The 12,909-nt window shown below is 50.3% G+C and overlaps 1 protein-coding gene across 1 annotated transcript in view; it reads left to right on the top strand.

Moving 5' to 3' along the window:
* The first annotated feature begins 2,023 nt into the window (after nt 1-2,023).
* The window catches only part of STK10 (serine/threonine kinase 10), a 52,382-nt gene continuing 41,496 nt past the window's right edge, over nt 2,024-12,909 (top strand). The window contains exon 1 of the mRNA XM_074883605.1: nt 2,024-2,277. Coding sequence (XP_074739706.1) covers nt 2,122-2,277 — 156 coding nt within the window. The 5' untranslated portion in view covers nt 2,024-2,121. The remainder of the gene's footprint in view (nt 2,278-12,909) is intronic.

Genomic DNA, 12,909 nt, shown 5'->3' on the forward strand with positions numbered 1-12,909 from the left:
CCCTCCTCCAGGATGGTGAGGCGCCCAGGAGCAGGTAGCCCCAGAAGGTCATGTCTGCTCCAGCCTGGGAAGTTTTTCAAGACTCGGCTGGACAGATTGCTGTCTGAGCTGGCCCAGTGCCAGGGACACTCCTGCTGCAAGCAAGAAGTTGGCCTAGATGATCTCTGGGGGTCCCATCCAAGCAATGTTTCTGTGGTTGTGTACAATGCCCAGGTCCCCTAGTACAATAAAGTAAAAATGCTACTGTTAATAAATGATAACTTAAAAAAAAACCCAGGTAGCTAAAACACTGGGAAAATTAAGATTAAAAGGTATGAAATTTTGAAAGTAGTTGCTCTGTTTCTGTTCTATGCTGTTCTTACTCCACTATTGGCAGATCCACACATTGTATCAGCTCAGATCCAAACCCCATGAAGTTAGGTGAAAACAAGTGCTCAATTATTTTCAGCTTCTTTCTGTTTCACGGATATACTTGCGTTGCATTTTCAGCTTGTTTTTCCTACAACTCAGTGGTGAGAAGGGAAGAACACAAAACTTTCTTCCAAAAAGGCAGCTGAAATTCTCATACAGCCACAAATTTCCAGGAACCAGAGTTTTAAATGGCATTTCAAGCATCAGTATAGGGAAATTCCCAATAGAAATGTGAGGGCTGGTCATACCAGGACAAACCCATTTTTTTTCTTAACAGCAAAGACAAGGAGAGATGACAATCAGTCCCCGCGCTCTAGGGTATAAGGTATCAGGGAACTGACGAGGAATCACCAAGACCAGATGTTCTCAAACCGCAATGCTGAGTTTCACCTGCATTACACATCAGGATGGAGTGTGCAAACGCACTCCCTCCTGCACCTCAGCCCTCGGCTCGTTAATGGGACATGGATGTGGGGCAAAATATACACGCTGGTGTGAGCGATGGTGGGATCACTGAGGTTTGCACGGACAACCATTTACCACTAAGCCCTCTGTTAAAAACAGAGCTATTGTGAAGCATGGCTGCACCGTCGGGTATTTCCCCTAGATGTCCCCATTTAATACTTGATTTCAAGTTGGTTTTTCAGAGGACTTGAAGTTTTGCCAGGGAGAGGATGCAAACCTTCACACTTGACACCAGTTGGGTCACATCTTCTCTAAAACAAATTCATGGCGGGTGCCCGCGGTGCTGATACACTCGAATTCCTGCTACTGGGAGTTTTTAAAATATTTGTGTTTGGCTGTTTTCACATGAGATGAACTGGGGGAAGAAGGAAGCCTCCCTCCGTTGCCGAGGCAGTTCAGGATTATGTTTTTACACGCGGACATGTGTCTCTTTGCTCGGCCCCCGGCTGCGCAGCCCATGAGGCGATGCCGGGCCCGTGCGGATGCTGTTGGCTCCCTGCGCCCCCTGCGCCGGGCTGAGCAGGCAGGAACACGAGGGCAGCCGCTGTGGAGTTTCTCACCTTTCCCTCCAGGTCTGTTTATATTTAGCATCATCCTGCGATGGCGATGGCGATGCTCTGGCCTCCTCCTGCTTGGGAGGGGTGGGCGTGGGGGTGGTGGGGGAGGCAGGGGACTCCTTGCCTTGCTCAGTGGCATGGCTTGTCAGTGGGGCCGAACCCAGCTGGGCTGTGGCATGCCACGCTGCACCGCGCTGGGCCGAGCTGAGCTGTGCTGAGCCGAGCTGAGCCAGGCTGAGCTGAGCAGGGTTGAGCCAAGCTGAGCGGGGGTGAGCTGAGCTGAGCCGAGCCGAGCTGAGCCGGGCCAGGCTGTGCTGAGCCAAGCCTGGCCATGCTGAGCCGAGCTGTGCTGAGCCGGGCCAAGCTGGGCCGTGCTGAGTCGAGCCGGGCTGAGCTGTGCTGAGCCAAGTCGAGCTGTGCTGAGCTGAGCCGAGCCGAGCCGAGCCGGGCCGTGCTGAGCCGAGCCGAGCCGTGCTGAGCCGGGCCGGGCCGAGCGGGGCGGGGCGGGGCGCGGGGGCCGGGCCAGCAGGTGGAGCGGCGCCGGCTCCATGTGCGCGGCCGGGGGCGGCCCCGCTCCCCGCTCCCGCCTCGCCGCTCCCCGGGCGCCGCAGCGGCTCCGACCTCCCCCGGGGCAGGGCGCGGGAGGCGGCTGCCGGCAGCTCCCCGGCGGCCCCGCACCCGCTCCGGCATGGCCTTCGCGAATTTCCGCCGCATCCTGCGCCTCTCCACCTTCGAGAAGCGGCGGTCCAAGGAGTACGAGCACGTCCGCCGCGACCTGGACCCCGGCGAGGTGTGGGAGGTGGTGGGGGAGCTGGGCGACGGCGCCTTCGGCAAGGTCTACAAGGTGGGTCCGCGGCGGGGGGTCCCCGGGGGTGGGGGGACACAGACACACACACACAGACAGACACACACAGGTACAGACACACACGCACACACAGACACACACGCAGCACCTGCGGCCCCGCGGCGGTGGCGGTGCCTCCTCCCGCGGTCCGGGGTTCTCTTGCGGACTCCCCGCTCGCTGCCCGAACCCGGCACCGTCTGCGGGAGTTCCCAGCCCTGGCGGGGCCGGCGCCGCGCACCCCGTTAGCTCCGCCGGCGGGAGAGCAGGGACGGGGACAACGGCGGCCAGTCCGCTGGGGCTGCGGGAGCGCAGCGCCTTGCGTGGGGCTGGGGAAAGCAGGCAGAGAAATTTTGTGTTTTGTTTTGTTTTCCCCTTAAATCGCCTGTTTTCGGAGCGATGCTTTTGTAAGGCGACGAGGTGTTCCGTGCCAAGGCTGTCGGTGCAATGAATGGAGGGAGATTTCTTGGAAGTCAGCAGTCTCGGCGCTGCCTCCAAGTTTTGCAAACCTCCAGGGGTGACATTATTTGTATTCCTGTGGTCCTCGCCGGCAGGAAACTTAGAGCGAGGAGCCCAGCTCCTTAAGAGTGGGGACATGTCCGCTGCTATGAATGTTTAACATTTGTGTTAAGGGATAGGGGTTTTAAAGGCCAAATACTCCCCGTACTTTGCACTCCAAAGCAACAGTGTTCTTGCTGTTCCCGGCTCTGAAATACTCCGGTCTCCTGTGCAACAGTTGAGAGAGGAGCCTTTTGGCTGGGGCTGGCTGGAGGAGCAGGCTGGGGATCCGTAGACCTGCGTTATGCACATAATTTGGAACTGGGGTTGTGAATTAGCTGTTGGGCAGCTGGTTTTTGATGGTCTTGTTAGATCACTGAAGAAGGTATTGCCTTTTCAGAAATAAGTAGTAACTGAAGAGAAGGCCAGGAAGGGAGCTGGTTGGTTGCAGGTCAGGACAGAGATGTTTTACTACAGCGTCTTGGGATTTGCTGTATTTATTTGTTATCTGTCATGTTATTTGATAGAAACTCTCTAAAAACTGGGCACTAAGTGGAAGTCTTTGGTGAAGGATCCTATCTTCTAATAAAATGCAATTCCTAAAAATCATATTTAAATCCCTAATACATTTATCCTTCCAAAACCAGCACCAGTGTAGTAATCAGTGTGCCTGTTACCAGTTTACTTGGTGTCGTGCATTGGAAACGCCTTTGTATATAGCAACATTCACTCTTCTCTTGGATAATTATTTGCTTAGGTTTCTCATGCTATGATTAGAACGAGGTAAACATTGTAAAATAAGTTAATAGGCTTCTGAGACAAATGAAAACTTAGAGGAATAACTGTTTTAAATCCTTTCTATTTTAAAGATGTATAACATATTCAAATTAGGTAACTTTAAGAATAAAGCTACTTTGTAAGTGGTTGGTTTGGTTTTTAAGTCCGTTGTCATATCTGAATGCCTCTGCTATTAACTCCAGCCTCACACCAATAATAAAATTATCAGAGTAACTTTATGTACTGTAGGCTAAGGATGTCAGCCTGTCAGGTAATAACATCTCCTCATCTCCAACTACTTCCATCTCCTTTAATCCCCATTTTGACCCATATGAGAATGTGGATTATAGTAAATGACACACATAACCAGGAGTTCACACCATCTATACCAAGTACATTCAGGCAACTGTCTGCTTTTGTGATGTTTTAAGACGGTTGATCAACAGTGGAGGTTGATATTGTGACAGAAATCAAAGGCCTATTTTATTCTTCTCAGTAAAGTTTTAATTCTCCATCTTCTTTGATCTCTTCTCCACCTGTTCTCCATCCTGGTTGGCAGATGGACATGATTGGCTTTTGAAGAGTTCTCATGCAAGATTATGTTTGTTTAAGAATCCCAAATTATTTGGGTGCCACGTACTATAAAGCCTTATTTTAGATAATAGCCAGTAGCATTATTTGAGAGATGTAGTTTCCTGCCACGCTAAGATTTAACTTGCATATTGTCTTCCTTCATCTTTCTAAATCTGAAGCGCTACCCTAGGTGGTGATGCATATAGGATGGAGATGTGAAAGAAGAGGCTTGCCCTCTCATTCTGCTCAGCTGCCAAAAAAGCCCAAACTAACCTGCTTGTGTGCAAGGAGAATGTAGGTGGCCAAGACACAATGAACAATTTTAATCATTCTCTTCAAGTCACTTTTAAAGTCAATTTGCTCTTCACACAAAAGGGATCATTTAGAGCAACTCTGAGTGTTTGTATGGCCGTGAGAGTTTCAGGATGTTTGAATGAAGTTCCTGTCTGTCTTCCGCCCCTTTTCCACCCATGGAAGCACGGGGAGGTGATATAATCCGCCTGTGCCTGCATCCTGCCCTACGTACCATGTGGTGTGCTTGCTCCAAAGAGCCCCAAGCAGTGCAGAAGGATAGGATTTGTGTACTGAAGAGTCTGACCTGGGAGAAATTTAGATGTGGATAGAAGAAAAAATGTGCTTATTTTAGTAGGTTTTGTTTTTCTGGAGGGCTCTACTGGGTAATGGTTTTATTGGGGAGTATTACTGCCCTGCAGAACGCTGTCAGGGTGCTGTCTCTTGAACTCCCGGTGCACTCAGCTGAGCATACTTGAACTGATTTGACACAGTGTTTACAAACATAGGACAAGCTTAATTTAAATATATATTAATTAAAAATAATCAAATCTGCCATGGAGTCTGAAATGTATACAGAAGACCTTAATAAACCTGCAGCCAGCAGAAACTACTGGAATTTCCCGATTTTTATACAAAGACTTGTTCAGCAAAAGAGGGCCTGATTGTATGAAGAAACAGTGAAACTCACTGCAGAGGGTAAGGAAGCTGAAAAGTAGGAAGGGGGTGGGGAGGAACTGTTTCTTTCTGGCTGTCATTCTATTAATGTCTTGTTTCTGGTAAGTCTAGTGGGTGCGATAAGGAAGCGATAGCAGCACATAGATAGCAATGCACTGCATGCCAAATATGCTTTGTTACCCACCTCATCCAAAGCTCATAAAATCGATGATCTTAAACTGGTCATTAGGCCAGCGGTTGGGAGCTGTGATCAGTGTGTGCTGGCCTGGGAAGCCTGCAGCACCTCTAGGGTTGTGGGCCTATAAAAATACGAGTTCCTCACTCAGACCCTTTCCAAACAGCCTTAAAAAAAGCAGAGTTATTTCTCTTCAAAAACACCTAAGATACAATTCATAAATACATGGCTGTGGTTTTACTGGTTCAAAGTCAACATCTGTTTGCGTGTGCAGGGAAGGAACCCCCGTGGGCTGCTTTGCTGAAGCCAAGCCGTGCTGATCTTGGGGTGTGCGGATGCTCAGAGCGAAGCCAGCGGTGCCGGCTGCCGTGGGCTGAATGCTTGGAGCTGCTGAATCGTATCTCAGTCCTGCAAAACCCATTAGCTGGTGCAGTATTTACTGGTGCAGGTAGTTGCATTAGTGTCAGCAGGAACAGATATGCAGAGGCTCTTCTGGGCATTGAGAATTCACGAGCTAGCAGGCAATGGACTGGGTCTTACAAAAGCGTGGGCTCTGCTTGCAGAAGCCCTGGGACTCTCTGCCTTTGTCATGGTGGGATGGTTTTGCTGCGCTCATGCCTCTTGTGAAACACTATCTCCCCTTTCCAGCGTGTGCTGATGGGGACACTGGCTCCCCGATAAGGCTTTCTCCTCGCAGGGTGGGGACAGGCTGTCCGCTGCAGGAGCATGGGCTGCCGGGCTGCCCACAGCCCCCAGCGCAGCAAAAAGGGGGTTGTTCACTTGAACTTGCCTTCAAACAGCTCTCCGTGCCAGCTCCTGGAGAGGTAATGCTGAGCCCCGTGCCACAGCAAGTCATAAGTGTGCCTTTTATGTTGTTGTTCTCCTTTCTTCTTAAGATAAGGCTTAAAAAGCTGAATTTGGGTTATCTGATCTATTATGGTGGTATTAATGCTGTACACGCTATGGACTATAAATGCTTTGTTTTGAAATTTGGTTAATAAAAGACTAATTGTTAAATGTTGTGCAGCTGCCTTATAAGCCTGGCTTTCACAGTGACAGGCCCGTTTGAAGGCACGAGATTGTCCCTGTCACTTGCAGACCTCTCTGCTTGCCAGCTGAGCCTACACCAGTCCGGTTTTCCATGAGTTGGCTGAGCTCTTGTTGGTTTGATTCGTGAGGGATTTAACATGTAGTTCCTGGAAAGGGTGTCACAGAGAGATGCTGATCTGCTGGGTTAGCTTAAAAAAAAAAAAAAAAAAAAAAAAAGAGGAAGGAAACAAAAAGGGAGGGGGAGGCTTAACTTGATTGTAACTATAGCCACCAAAACCAGTAAAAACCAATAGTAAGATCAAATCGTGGTCTTGTCGCTTAGAATAGCTTAAGGATTTTCTTAAAATGTTTCAACTGGGGAGAGAAGAGGAATGGGAAGATACCACTCCTTTGCCTATAGAGCAGTGGCCCAACAATATTAAACCTAGTTGAACTTTAAATTTGATGTTCACTGAAACACGTGATGTTCCATCCCTGCTGAAGTCCTGCACTCTGTGGAGCCACAGCTGTATCTGTGTGGCAGGGGAGGCGGATAGCTCTCCATGGCTAAAGATTTTGGTGGTTACTTCAGTGTCATGGCGCAGAGCTTGGCAATGCTGCTGGCAGTGGGAGCTGTGGGCAGCTGTGTGGAAGAGAAAGCTTGGATGAAGGCTGTGAGCCTTTCACCCCCAAGCACGTGGCAATTGTTTCTTAGAAAAAGCCCTGCCCAGCATGTCTTGTGATTTTTAAAAATCTTTTTTTCTTGAGTGTGCACGTTCTGTGGAAAAAAGGTTCCTTTTCTCATCCTTGGGGTGCTGCTGTCTGTAAATCCGGGGTTTTCCTCGTGAGTCTCACCCTCGCTGTCACACCATGAGGTTGCGGGTCCCCAGGGGCTCTGCCCGCCTGCGGTGGGTGGCTGTGCTGCCCTCCCAGCCACCAGCACTGCCAGCCTCGCCCAGCCCGACATCCTGAGAGAACAGGAATTCAGCTAAGAAGAGCAAAGTCACTTAAAAAAATATTCTTTAAAGTAATGAAGTAACAGGTACATTTTAACAAACATGCCTCTTGAAGGCAGTGGGGAGTGGTGGCACACGTGAGGGAGTGCCAGGGTCAGGCAGGGCAGAGCACAGCCAGTGAGCTGCTCCCTTGCTCAGCACAGCCCCGTCTGGCCCCGCAGCTGGGCCTGAGCATCACCCGGTTGCCGGAGCTGCTTTGCTCCCATTGAAGAGGAAAGAATGCAGTTGCATTTGGGAGCAGTGTGTGTACGTGCTGTCTCCCTGATGTGGGGTTGGGAAGGGCAGCGTGCCCCTTGTGAAGAGCAGAGCGATGGCACTAGTGCTGCTGGAGTTGGATTACCTGACTTCTGTCTCCTGCTATAGAAGAGCACTTCACTTTCACCCACTGAATGTCTGCTCTTCACAACACAATGTTCTTCCCATCCAACGCATGGAAACCTTCCTGACGTTTTCCCTTCTCGTGCAATTCCCTGACACCTACCTGTGCTCACATCCTTATTTAACCAACCGAAATATTTGTGTGGTATTTCAGTAGGTGGAACAGACAGTGAAGGAAGCTGTGCCCCAGCAGAGCCAGCCGATGTCGGTGGACCTCAGTGCTCGCATCTGTCGGCATCGTGGGGTTGCTGCCTGCCCTGCATTTCTCTCTCAACAGTCGCAGGCAGGGGCAGGCATGCTGCTGTGGTGTCCTCCCCAGGCAGGCTTGTGCTGTGGAGATAGCAAAGGTCTGATCGGTTCTCTTTTCTTCTACCAGGGCCTTGCTTATCTGATGCTTTCCTAGCACAGTGTGAGAGGACTGACAGGCAGACAGACAGACGTGCATACTGCCACTGCTTGTCTAAGCCCTGTTCCCTGGCTCTTGGGCATAGTAGCAATTCAGCCCACTGCTCAGGCCTTAGCTCTCTGTGTACCAAATTTATTGCAGAAAGTTGCTAGGAAACTCAAGTGGTTGCATGGCTTGTTTTTTTTTTCTCGTTTTAATTTTGTTTTCAATGTTGTGGCATTGACTGAATGAAGACCAGGACAGGAGTGCTTCACTTGGAGCACCGCACTCTTCCAGGGGACCAGTGATTTGAAGGAAGTTTTGTGCTTCCAAGCTCTAGGCCTGTGTAGGCTGAAGATGTTGGATCCACGTGGATCTTTCCTCTCTTCAAACCTCGCATGGGTATTTGTTCACTTCTCGCTCGCACCAGGACCATGAGGTCCACTCGGTTTCTGTAGCTGGGTTATACTGGGATGTACCAGCAAAGAAGCCTCTCATTCTTCTGGCCTCTGCTGCTGTGTTTGGGTGCAAGGTTTGAAGCATCTCATGGAGCTTTTCTGCTCCTTGGCTAATGTACTGCTGCTTGGGCTTGTTATCTCTCACCCTCTTCTGCTGGGCCGTTGCTGAGCTTTTAAGGCAAGAGAAGGTGTATGTGCCATGCTTTGGCCGCACTTTTTTTTGGCATGTCTACATAGAAAACAAGTCCTTGGCTGTACCCTGAGCTCTCTGGTGGTGTTACTTTCCCTTGCCTCTAGCTTGTAAAACGAGAGGAAGGCGTTTCTGCGTTTTATTTTTTTTTAACTAACACTTTTCAACTTGTTTTGCAAGCCACTTCCACTTCCCCCTAGCCCTTGCAGAAGTGTTGCCACAGCTGCCAGAGCAGCAGCGCTGGTCCAGCCTGGTGAGGTTGGAGCCCTGCCCGACCCGATGCCTGGGGGATGAACCTCTGTGGGGGCTGCTCTGTGTGTGTATGTACTGGGGGCTGCTAGAGCAGGGCTGTGCCAGCCTTACTGCTGTGCCTGTGCCCGTGCCTGCTTGTCACCAACAGCTCTGCTGGGTGGTACCAAGGGCTGAATTCAGCATTTCCAGAAAAACCCAAAACAGGCTTCATTTATGGTGACAAACTGAAGTGGCTCCAGGAGGTTTGTTGGGCATGGAACTCATTTCAGCTCCCATTGATTATTTTACAGTAATATGAGCACTGACTCAAGCCTGTCTATTCTGTGCTTGTTTATTGATGCAGACAGCTCAGGCAAAGTTCATCGGAAGGGAATTAATCATTACATAATCCCTGAGAAATATGTAAGTGAGCAGCTGCTTGCATACAAAGCCACACAACAGGTATATGGCGCATGGAGAGCGGGGAAGTCAGAATTATCAACCCCAAATACAGCATCCACTGAAAGTACCAGGCTTTTTACTCCAGGTTCTCTAACTCGGTGATACTTGAAGCATCAGCTCTGCTGGCATGGAGAGAAGGTTTACAAGAATGGGAAGAATAGCTCACACCAAAGATATGGTGGCACTGTATGGCAGACCAGCTTAAAAAAGATCGTCCCTTGGTTTGGGAAGATACTGTGGGCAGGCAAGCCTAGATGAAGCAATCAGGGCGTTCTTGGTGCTAGCTCTCTTCATTCTACTAGGGAGTGAGAGTTCATGCAGGGTTTTCCTCTGCCTCACCTAGAAACTGGCTGTGCCTTCGGCAGCAGTCCTGCCTGAGGAAGGACTGAACAATCCAGCCTTCCGGTAATGTGTTCTTTAAATGCTTAAAATAGTTCCTGCGTTTGTCACAATCTGGATTTCACAATAGCTTGGAGGGTGAGTCACAGGCAAAGGCCAGTCGGCCTCTTCTGTCACCTGAACGGGCGCCTCTCACCCCTTAAACCCATAAAATGAGCAGTAGTTTCTCTGTGCTTCTAGGAGTAATCCTACTCATTCCATATTCCCTGGTATTCCCAGTGTGTTTGGCAGTAGCATGTCCAGCACCCATCTTGTTCCAGAGGACTCCAGCAAGATCCTGCTTTGTATCCTGCTTGGCTCTTGGCGTGGCTTTCTAAAAGTGGTTTACTGGATAACTTTTATTTGATATGTTTTTGTTTGTGGAATGCATGTTCCATTCCTGTTTCTGCATAGACCTGTCAGCCGTGTGGTGTGTTGATCTGCACAAAGGCTGGTAGTGGCCATAAGAGCTTTTCAGGTTTTAAATGCCAAGACTGCAATGAATTTAACTATAGTTCAGCAGCACATCCTGGGCACTATGCTGGCAGCTGTCTGCTCTGGTTTTTTGGGGTCCTAATTAGCACTCCAGGGACATATTATCCATGGCATTAAAATGCCCAGGAGTGGAGGAGCTAAAAGGTGAACTGGATGTGTGCTTTTGACTGACCAGCCGTAGTCCATAGACAGGCATCAAGCAGCTTCTGTTCTCGGGATCTTACCATCTGGGTGATTCTTTCCCCTCTGTCCACAAATTTCACTGGAAAAAATGGGAAACACCAAGAATTCCTCAAAGGCTGCACATTTGGGGGTGTTTTATCTGGGAATAGAAGCCCTCTCCTCATCTCTGAATTCTCTGCATGGACTTTTGCTGGGTTGGAGACCTTGTAAATAGGCTGGGATTTGCAGAAGATTTTAGATTTGTAGTTCAAACCGTCTGTTTTGAAGGTTTTCATTTCAAATGATGTGGCTGTCTAACAAACTCACTCAACTAACAAAAGCACTCATCCTGGGGTGCTTTCTTGGTAGTTCTTGGTTTTCTTCTTTCATCTTATCATTGCCTCTTCCTTTCTTAGGGATTTAAAGACAAACCAAACACCTACCATGAGAGAGGTTTTCATTTCCCTTGCTGCAGGATGAGGGCATGACCCCCAGTGAAGCTCAAGGCAGAGATGAAGCTGCAGAGAGGCTGGTGGCAACCCTTCTCTTCCATCCTGCAGCTCCTGGAGAGCGAGCAGCAGATGCTGCCTCTTCTCAGCCTGGCGCTGTGTGTCCCCTTGTTGTGAGGGGTATCATCCAGGCCTGCAGGTTACAGCCTTGGAGATGCCGGTTCCTTCTGCCTAATTGCTAGCTTGGCTTTTTGAGGTCAGAGCGGGTTGTGTTTTGCTTTGTGTTAATGTCTCCGGGGCAGATTCTGATCTATTGCACAAAGATAAGCAGAAATCAGGAAAGGGCTTTAAACCCTAAAGCATCATCTCATGCCTGGGATGTCTGAAACCAGCTCCCAGGGCTGGCAATGGATGCATTTGGCCTATTTTGGACCCAAACAAACCTTCCTGGAAGAATATCTCTGTCATAATACATTGTGTGCAGGAAAATGCCAGCAGAGAAGCTGAAGGAAATTGCCAGACATAAGTTACAGAGAGACTACCCGGCATACTTGGCCAAAATCTGACGCTGACTATGAATTTGGCTTGCTGTGAGCAGCTTTTGGAGCTGGCTGGCTGCTGCGAGGGGCTCCGATGCAGCCATCTGCTTGATGGCAGGCAGCTGCCATTCCCAGGGAGACCACCAGGAACATGGCTGTAGCCTGGTGTCAGGACTGGAGGACAAGCAGAGGGAGAGAAAAGGAAGGTGGACAAATGGGCAGAAGTTCCTTGGATTTCCAAAGGTCTTGTGATGACAGATGTGACTTGCCCAGCTCAGCTCTGGAGTGCCCATGCCAGCTGGTGTGCATCTCCCTCTGTCTGGTATGGTAGAAACACTACAGGCGGGGTTTGGGCTCAGTGGGGCCACGGACAACTCAGGAGAGGATCCAGCCTATATGAGTGTCCTCTCAAAGGCGCTGTGTGGGGCAACCAGCCTCCTCTCCACACTGCAGTTGGCCCTGCTGGAGGAGGTTCATTTTTCAAAATCTCCTACTGACCTCATGGTCTCAGATCCCCTCCCTGCTTCAGCTGCTTCTGCTGTCCCATGTGGGCTGTGGGGCGTTTTGGTTCCTTCTGGGAAGTGCCATAAATGCACTCAGTTGTAGCGGTGACATTATTTCAGGGCCACAGAAAGTACAGGGTTCGTGCCCACACCATCCCCTGGGCATCCCTGCCCATGTGAGCTTGCTGTTTGAAAAGCTCATGTTCTTGTATCACAAGCTCATGGTGTCCTGAGCTGACTTCTTGGGGGTGGTGGCCGAGCAGTGTGATCCCCCAGGGGACATGGGACAGCAGTGCTCCTCTCTCTTTGGGGTGGAAGCCTGCCTCACACAGCTCATGGGATCCCCTGCATCCCCCACTAGAATGGATGAGGAAATGGAGATAGCTGGGGAAATACACTCATCAGGACAATTCAAAGCGGTGGAGAAAGGCAGCAGGTAATTCTGTTATGGGCATCTTTAAAGACTGAATGTCAGGCAGGGGTTACATGGGCTTCTTTCTAGCTAGAAAGGAAGCGATAGCTGGGGGTTGCTGGGTTGTTCACCTCCTAGTTGTAGGAGTAACGATGAATGATGTCAGGCTGCCACAGAGAACGTGTGGGCTGCAGTCGCTCCCCCACTCACAGCTTGCAGCCTGGTTTGCAAAACCATGTCCTCCAGCTCAGCATCCAGCACCCCTGCACGCCTTAGCAAGCCCAGGAGGGGATGAGTGGTGGCAGCGTGGCTGCTGGGGGGGGTCCCCTGAGGCCTGGGGGTGAGGGCAGGTTGGCTCAGACCTCTCAGTGGGAGATGATGTGGGGGGGGGGTTGGGGCATGTTCTGCTCCTGGGTTTTTTCAGATGCCTGCAGGGCCCCAGCATCCTGGAAGGGCTGAGCTGGCCGGGACCCTGCCGGTGGGAAGCGTGCGATGGCTGACCTCCAAGGGAAGCCCCACCTCTTCTCACAATATTTACTTCCCCTCCTTGGACCTC

The sequence above is a fragment of the Strix uralensis genome, chromosome 14 (assembly GCF_047716275.1).
Source record: "Strix uralensis isolate ZFMK-TIS-50842 chromosome 14, bStrUra1, whole genome shotgun sequence".
NCBI lineage: Eukaryota > Metazoa > Chordata > Aves > Strigiformes > Strigidae > Strix > Strix uralensis.